The 9,595-nt window shown below is 30.6% G+C and overlaps 1 protein-coding gene across 1 annotated transcript; it reads left to right on the forward strand.

Annotated features, from left to right (window-relative positions):
- Positions 1 to 7,448: 7,448 nt before the first annotated feature.
- On the forward strand, positions 7,449 to 8,604 carry LOC114316490 (auxin-responsive protein SAUR36). Its single transcript, XM_028263146.2, has one exon. It carries the CDS (start codon positions 7,848 to 7,850, stop codon positions 8,355 to 8,357), a length of 510 nt encoding a protein of 169 aa, XP_028118947.2. The 5' UTR covers positions 7,449 to 7,847; the 3' UTR covers positions 8,358 to 8,604.
- Positions 8,605 to 9,595: the final 991 nt, after the last annotated feature.

Genomic DNA, 9,595 nt, shown 5'->3' on the forward strand with positions numbered 1-9,595 from the left:
TGGTCCACAACCAAGCACAAAACAGACAAGTTGAGAGATCCTAAGGCAAGGCGTGCAGCCGAGACCTTCGGGAACTCAAAACGAACATGAGCATGAATGATCATCGAGTGTTCAAACGATGACGTCCAAGTCTTGAGAACGGTCAAAAATGGGTGTCTACATAACCATTTCCTATTACACCACTTAGCAAACCAAAGCTGCCACCGTACAGTCAAAAAGTCAAAACTTTTCCTACACACTAATTTATACAATTTTTTCGTAAAAAGTCAAAAAGTTAACCCAAACATCCATCTTTTTTTTTTCAACTTTTTAGTCCAAAAAGTAAAAAGGTGCACTTATTTAGGACACCCCAAATAACCCCTAAGAGTTTCGTGTGGACACTAAAAGACGTTATGAGGTTACAAACAATCACATTGATCAAATTGAGCATCAAGTCAGTGAGATCTATCATCACTACTTCTCACCACCACCATCACCTGACAATGACCTTTGACGAGTATGGATGAGAGATTGAATGTATTACAAATCTATGTGGTTTTTGGTTGTTATGGTTGTACTACTACTTTCCAATTTTTCATTTTTGTGTTTTTTGTACTACTTTTATTTTATTTTATTTTATTTTATTTCTTTATGGATGTACAAGTGGTTAGGTTTTTTATATTTTTGTTAGTTTGTACTAGTAGTACATGTTTTTTAATTTTTGAGTGGATGAAGAACTAGTATGTGTATGTGGTTTTAAACTTTATTGATGGATGTGGTTAAAACATCACTGCCCTTTTATGGTTTTTTTTTTTTTTTTCAATTGACAGTGAGTTTGAAACTTTTTTAGTATAACACTGCCCTTACTGTTGTTCTAAACTTACAATCAATTTAACAAATCGTCTTGTTGGTCTATTTAATAAAACTTGGAGTTCTTGACGAGATAGTGCAGTGTTGAATCATGCAGTTCAAGTGTCACGACCCGCTCCCCGTACCCAAGGGTTAAGCATCGTGATGGCCAGTAACTGAGGTTACCTCTGGCCAATTCTTAAACAACTCAATAAACGGGAGCGGAAGTAATATTTAAATGAGGGTACCAAAATAATCATCGAAGCTTCTATTTTTATTACAAAATGTATTGATCAAAAAAGCTGATATTTACATAAAAAACATCAATAAAAGTGCAGTGTGTGTCTATTCTGCAACCCCGCGTCCAAGACTTTCCAAAAGCTATTTCTAAATTGCATTGTTTCCTGAAAAGTGGTAAACAACTATAAGCACATAGCAGAGTGAGAAATATTATACCAAGAGTATAAAGGACATGAAATAACCATGGATAGTTAGTTAAGCCAAAACATTTACATAACTCAGTTTCGTAAATAAATCATTTAAGTAGCAGAACTGAAATACAGAAATTATGTAAATATATATCCATAATCATGGTATAGAACAGAACAGAACAGAACAAAGGTCACAGAAGTGACAGTCAGAACAGAGGTACGGATTCAAGAGGTGGCTTGTACGAACTGTAGAGGTGGCTCCCAATAGTGTAGCACTTAGCTCCGTACAGCACTTTGCTACGCATCAAACAGAGGTCAATGGATCCATGACAAACAGAGGGTCACAAAGTGACCAAACAGAAGCCAATGATTATTTAAGTCCCCTAAGACGTGGGATTTCCGTGGTGGTACTTACAAAACATAATTGTTTATAAGGTTATAGTCAAATATTCTTTAAAATATAAACAAATATATCCATGGGTTTTATCTTCACAAATAGGGTTTAGAAATTAAACCATGTAACTAAAATATTTATGTAATTTATAATAGTTTATAAAATATAACTTGTATAAAACAAATATGGTAAGTCAAAACATACGTAAAATATATAAGAGTAACCCAAGGTATAATATAACTCACCTTAACTTTAATACCACACTCTTTCTTTCCACTACCAAAGACCCTCTCAGCTTCCATTATTTTTTCTTCCCTTTCCTTCCTTCCTTTCTTCTTTCCTTTCTTTCCTCCTTTCTTTTTCCTTTCTTTCTTTCTTTTTTTTCCTTCACCCCAACAAATCCTCTCTTTTATAGAGATTGTCATGGCCACCAAGCCAAGTTGCCACATATCACCTTCCTATTAATTCTTCATTAATTCAAGCTTATCCAAACTTAACTTAATTATTTATTTATACTTTGACCCTTAAATTTTTAATATTTATATTATTTTATAAAATTATACATAATAATACAAAATAAATCTATTTTCCTGACTGTGATTAAATGATATTGTATAAATTAAATAATATTAATATAAATTTTGCAGAATAATTAAAAACTGGGTTGTTACATCAAGTACATGGTTGGATTAATATTTAGGTTGACACCGGTATTTGAACTAATAGATACTATATAATGGGATGTTCAAACATCATTGTTTGAATAACAATTTTAGTTCAAGCTACAATTTTCATAGGATAGGTGTTGATTGTAGTTTTTAGCAAAATAGAGATATGTTTGTGAGTATTGGTTAAGCAAACATAAATACAGGAATTCACAATTTTGTTTTTGCTGAAGAAAAATGATTGAAATGAAAGAAGAGGAACACAGTAAAAACTTGAGAAATATCACCTAATAATATTTCTAATAGAAATAAACCAATACACTTGGTGCTCATAAAAGACCATTCACATGTTATTTCTCAAATTTTTAAACCAGCATCAACATATACATAATAAAAATATATAAACTATAAAATAAAAAAAGAAGAAGAAGAAGCATATTCAATAGTTGACTTAAAATAGATATGATGTCTTTAGGTGTCACCATTACTGATTTTAAAAGTAGAAGTAGAATAACATCTTCAAATGAAAAGGAACATATAGATAACAAGTAAAAATTTAGAGAAAAGAGGGGGGAGGCACATAAAGAACGTTCCACAAATTAACCCTTAAAATGCAATGCAGAAATACACTGCAAATCATTCAATTGAAATCCCGGTCTTCATCAAACAGTCAAAGAAATCTATTTGTTGATCGGTATAAGATTTGTCGTTAAAGCTCTTCATAGTAGGCCTTTTGCATAGGATTTAAATTTGTCATATCCATTAACATTATTTTTTGATCATCATTTCGTTGTTCTCTTTCATTCATCATAGATAACATTTTTAGTTGTTCCTCCCTATCCTCGGTCCTTCTTCGACGTTCTACAGTCTTTTGTTCACGTTCTATCGCCTTTTGTTCATTTCGCTCAACAGTTCTAGAAGACATAGTTGACAACACTTCAACAATTTTAGATTGGTAGGCAGCCATTTCATCAAATTGCTTGCTCCTTTAATTTTTCTTTTGCAGCCTTAGTACCAATTAGTCATGTTGATGTATTAGTCAGTTTTTGGTCCTCCTCAATAGTGTTGTTGAAAAGCCTCACCTTCAATTATTGGATTCAAAAATGGATAAGGTAGCAGTGTGAGTTTTTTGGTTTATGTTCTAATTTCATCCCACTCACAACTTCGGCGCAAAAATTCCCAACTTGTATCAAATGTTACGTGTTTTTTCTATATTGCACGATACATGCGCTTAGCTTCAACGACATAAAAAATGAAAAAGATAATCGTTTCGATAAAAAGTAGACTGAGAACAAAAAAAATCGATATGCTACAAAAGAAATGAAAATTACCATGGCTGCCTCAATTTTTCCACTTTATTGCCTCATTTGGATTTGCTCAAGAAAACGACAGAATTTATTAATTGCTTTTTGCGTAACAGACCAACGGTGAGACAAAGAAATACGGTTTCGATTTGATCGATCATTCGATTATGAATTAAAATAAATGAGTACTCGTTCCCAGAATATTGTCATGGTCTAATTATTACCAGCAATGGAATCTTGAGAGACCGCCAACCAAGATCTACATAAAGTTTCATCTTATATAATAGTGAATGCTTTACCACAAGAAACACGGCAAGTTTCCGAAATAAAAGTAACATTAGTGTTCTGCTCTGAAGTTTATGATTCCTCAAACATTTCAAAAAATTTCATAGTTTGAAGGTAACATTTGTACAAATAAACAAGTTAAAAAAATTCAATAGGATACAACATTCAACACACAGTGAAAAAAATTGTAAAAAAAAAACAAGTAAAAAATTAAAGAAAGAAGTGAAAAATTGGAGAACTACTGCAGACTGAAATTCACACAATGAGAAGATTGTAAAAGAAACAACTGACAAATGAAATAAAAAGTGAAGATTGAAGTTAACAATGACAGGAAAAAAAAAAAAGAAGAGAAATTGTAATAGTATTGTGAAATTAAAAAATAAATCAGTCTTATTTTATAGACCACAACAACGGTAACCTTGTGAAATCCTCTGCAAAACCAATGGTAACCTTATTGGAGTTGCACCTTGCTAATTGAACGGCTAATTTGCATACAAATTTGAATTTATATGCAATGTCTTTGCCTCTGCAATGCATTAATGTTGGTAAGGCATTTAGTCTTGGTGTCACAAAAAGTAAACAACTTTGGAAGCCTGTTGACAGTCCAAACTATTGCTTTGTTTTGGGGGACAATCAGTCAGACGTCCGGTGTGTCCCGTCCCCAACGGTCTTGCACACTAAATTGGTGAAAGGTGGCCCAAATTATTTGGTATATTCTCAATTTAATACAGGTTTGATGAAACCATTGGAACACTAAAAAGAAAACTTTTTTACCAAATTTAAATTTGATGATGAATTTAGTATAGCATTATAGATGGCCTAAGTAGTTTCTAATTTTTCTTCTATACTTTAGAAGCTAATTATATGTTACTTTGCCTCCGCTTGGAAAGTGGGTTGGTTTTTTGGCTATTTTAGCCTGGGGCTAAAAAGCCTAATTTGGAAAGGATTTTTTAATTTTTTAACTTTTTTAACTTTTTTAACTTTTTTTGTGAGAGATGAGTGTAACTTATTTTATTTTTTATGACTATTTTAGCCCCTAACCCACGAAAGCCAACTACCCAAACTATGCCTTTGTTATAAGATTGATACACTGTCATTTGATAAGTCATCCTATATCTTTTCAAAAGCCCAAAAACAAAATAACAAAATTATGAATATAATAAATTTTATTATTAAATCAATAAAATTTAAGTTAAGATACCTCATGAATTTATCTTACGAACAAGAAAAATATTAGACACCTTAAATATTGTATTAAATATTTTATTAAATATCTTACATGGGTGTAAGATTTACACCATATAAATTTTATGTGAATCCTACATTCATGTGAAAAATTTAATAAAATATTTAATGAAATATTTAGGGTTGGTTTGGGGTGTCCTAAAAAAATATACTTTTTGTCTTTTTACGAAAAGATGTGCAGAAAAATAAAAAAGTAATGTAATAAAAAAAAGATAAAAAAATAAAAAGATGAATTATATAGTCTATGCCAAACAATCCCTTAAAATCCTTAGCATTACTGTACAAACAAAATATAAATTTTTTATTATTTGATAACTCCGAAGCAAATGCTCCAATCAATTCATCTTGACCTTTGTTATGTTGCCTTAAAATATAAAAACAATAAATTTAATTATTTAAACTAATAAAATTAATTGGAACATGATATGTAGTTGCCCAAAATGCACTAAATAATTTTCCCAATACAACTTTATTTCAATCTCGCCGCCAAGCCTCTCTCGTCGTCTGGACGTGGTCCTCGTTTTTGCTGACCTTCGAAACCCCCTGGTACCCACCACTCACGCACATATCCTTCAAACAAATCGATAAATTAATCCAGTTATTTTTTTTATTTATTTATCCTATGGATTGTTTTGAGTATAATTTATAAATTAAAATTTTTATTTATTATAAAAAATATATATAAAAAAATAAAAAATATTTGACTCAAATAAATTAATAAATTAAAATTTTTTTTTTTTAACTCAAAAGAGGCCTGAATAAGTTATGAGGCCACACAATTACTTTTTCCATAATCCCCAATGAGATGATAAAACATAATGGATGTGAGAATAATTTTAAAAAAATATTTAAAAATAAATTAACTTTTTAAATTTTATTTGTCACGCTATTTGAAAGGATTTGAGGACAAGAAATTATAAGAATGAATACTTTTTTATAAGTTATATACGTGGATATATAAAATGATCGAATCAAATAATCAAAATATATCATGGGATAAACTCATACGTCCAAATTAGACTGGTCTTGTGCTACACGACTTGTTTTAATGAAGAATTAAGTTGTTGAATTTTTCAGTCCCAATATGTAAATTATTCATAATTTTTTTTTAATAATCACATAATTTTAACATATTTATTTTTAATATGAGTAATATATTTTAAAATTATTTCTAATGTTTATTTTTTTAAACCAAGTATTATAAAATCATATAGCTCAAATTAATTTAGTTTTTTTTATATGTTAATAATCTTTACGTAAACAAAAAAAAAAACATTTAATTCCTCTACTATATATATTGAAAAAATATATATAGAATTTCATTTTTTTTTAGCATTTGTTAATATAATTTTTTACTTGTATACATAAATGAATCACAAAATTGAATGTAAATTTCTCACATAAATGTGAAACCAACTCATATGATTAATATTGAGACTATTTTTGGTAATTAGTTAAAATAGTAAAAAAATTAATACAAAGCAGTCAATTTTTTGAAAAATAATATATATAATTTCATTTTTTTTTTGGCATTTATTAATATAATTTTTTACTTGTATACATAAATCAATCATAAAATTAAATATAAATTTCTCACATAAATGTGAAACCAACTCATATGATCAATATTGAGACTATGTTTACTAATTAGTTAAAATAGTAAAAAAAATAATACAAAAAGTCAATTAATTTTTTTACTTTTACACTTCTTATTATAAAAAATTAAAAAGTTACTTCAAAAAAACACTAATTTCCAAAAGAACTGTTATATTAGATTCTTGAGATTTTTTCTGAGTTACCACTGCTACAAATACTTAGGTGTAAAGGAAAGTTTTTTTGGGTATGTTTGGTTAGGGTTTGTAGAGTGGTTTTGAAATTTTTTTTTTATAAAAATTGTTTGGTTTGTAATTTTTTTAAAATAATTTTTAAAATCACTTTCTCTCTCTCATACATCAATTAATTTTTTTTTTTCCTCTCTCCTTCTCAATCACTTTTTTTCTCACACACATCTACTTAATTAAAACAAAATATTAAATCATTCCAAACTCCCAAACTCCAAAATTACTTTCAAAATACACAACTAAATAAGTCAAAAAAATTTCTAAACTTCCTTCCCAAAACAATTTTTAAAAACTATTCCCTCAAAACCAAACCAAATACACCCTTGCAGACCATTTCAAGCTCAACAAGCTCTCCTATATATATGTACAGCTATTTTCTTCTCTCTCACTCAGTTACGTGCAGACCATTTCAAGCTCGCTCTCTCTCTCTCTCTCTAACCCCCCCCCCCCCCCCCCCCAAAAAAAAACCACTCCAAATTGCTTCCATCTCTGCTTCACAAAAACGAAACGTTTCCTGTTGGTATTGAATTGGTAGAACCAGAAACGTTCTAGTTCGGTACGTTGTTTTGAAATACAAAAAGTGAACAGCGAAACGTTTCGATACCACAAGAAAAAAAGACAAAAAAAAAAAAAAACGCTTTGAATGATGTTCTCAAATCTCAGCGCCAGCAAAGAACATGTCAAGCATACCCACTTCTCTCTCTGAGGTCTGTCTCACTCTCTTCCGCCCGGTCATGTCGCCCGGCCCCTGGCCATTTTTCTAGACCCCAAACACAAATTTTCCCACTTCCCAAACACCCGATCAAACTAACCCGGTTGAATCCGGTCTGATCCGAAGCAACAAATCCCAACCCATGAAAAGGATCCGAGGAATCAGGCTCAGGCATCGGGTCACCACACTTTTCCGGTACGTTTTCCGGCGGAACCGGACACGGCCCCGGACCTTTTCAGGGTACCAGCGACTCGACCCATCAGCATGCAAGACCAAACGCATCTCCAGGCTATTCAGCTGCCTGAAGAAAAAGGCAAAGTCTCTCTGTTGTTCGAATCGGAGTGGGGTTCCGGGTCGAGCTTACTCTCTATTGGAAGAAGACAAAGCGATGGAGGTGGTGCCGAAGGGGCAGATGGCGGTGTATGTGGGTCAGAAAGACGGCGGAGATTTCCACAGGGTTTTGGTTCCGGTGATGTATTTCAACCACCCGTTGTTTGGGAAGCTGTTAAGGGAGGCGGAGGAGGAATACGGGTTTGATCACCCGGGTGGGATTACCATCCCTTGTCGGATCTCCGAGTTTGAGAGCGTCCAGACCCGGATCGCTGCCGGCCGTGGCCGCCGGAAATTGATGACGAGGAAGATGGGTTTTTGAGAGGTTAACAGTTGATGATTTTAGTATTGTGATGATGACGACAACGATAATTTTCCATCATGATTGGTGGTGGTGATTAAAAAAATAAAAAGGTTTTTTTTATTTTTAGTTTATTTTTTTGGGTTTTTGTAGTTTTGATTCTTGCCCAACATATATATGGGCTTAATTCAGGGTGTATTAGAATTTTTTCCCCCAGTGTATTAGATTAATAGTTGTAAATTTAAAGAGATTTTTTTTCCCGTCTCTACATTTTTCGTTTTTTTTTTTTATTTTTTTTATTTTGGGATTTCAATTTTATGGGAATTGTTTGTGTCCATTTTTCTATTTTCCTTTATTTTTTTTATATTAGGTTAATTGTTGAAAAGTTTATTTTTATGGGCCATATGGTTAATTAAACATTTTTTGTGATAAGGATAAGATTTGAAAATTCATCGGGAAAGTTATTAGTGCTGGAAAAATAGTCACCGGCGGTTGTAAGTGGGGTGTCTTGGATAGATGAGTAAATGAATACAATAATGATTCATTTATCTAATTTGAGAGCGTTAATTGAACACTAATGCGGTAAAAATTTAAAAAAAAAATAAAAATAAAAATTGAAGTTAAAATATCACATCAATGAATAGGACTCACCCGTTAGAGTTTTTTAGAACTCATAGTGTAGAGCTTTCAAACATTTTTGAAATAAATAAGTGATCTGTATAGATAGTTTGTTGTTTTAAAAAATAAGTAAATAAATATGTAACACATGTACAGATATGTCGACATTTGAACAAATACATATAGTCAAATGTTGAACAATTTAAGAGTGTTTTGAAAAATTAGTTAATAGTTGATTTTTTGATTTAAATTTTTTTTAAAAAAAATTATGTAAGAAAATAAAAAGATAATGTGATTAAAAAAATTAAAAAATTAACTTTTAATCACACCTTCTCAAAATAACTTTAAGTGTCGTTTTGGACAAATACATTTTTTTAGTTAAAAAATATTTGAATATTGACCTATAGAATTAACAATTTCAGAAATGAACTTGTAATTTAAATTGAAATGACATGTGTCTACAAGAATGTGTTATGTATTGTTTCATTTTTTAACTCTATATACTTGAATGGAAAAGAAAAAATAAATAAATAAATTATGTTACCAGGTTTTTATAATTTGAGACTTGTATTATTTTGATTATTAAATTTTTAATTATGATACATTTAATCTTAAATTTTAAATTTTGTTATAAACAAAGA

The sequence above is a fragment of the Camellia sinensis genome, chromosome 2, assembly GCF_055761805.1.
Source record: "Camellia sinensis isolate YWXY chromosome 2, ASM5576180v1, whole genome shotgun sequence".
Lineage (NCBI taxonomy): Eukaryota > Viridiplantae > Streptophyta > Magnoliopsida > Ericales > Theaceae > Camellia > Camellia sinensis.

Excerpts from the sequence above, each read along its gene's own strand:
- LOC114316490 (XM_028263146.2), top strand. The coding sequence starts at position 7,848 with ATGAAAAGGATCCGAGGAATCAGGCTCAGGCATCGGGTCACCACACTT.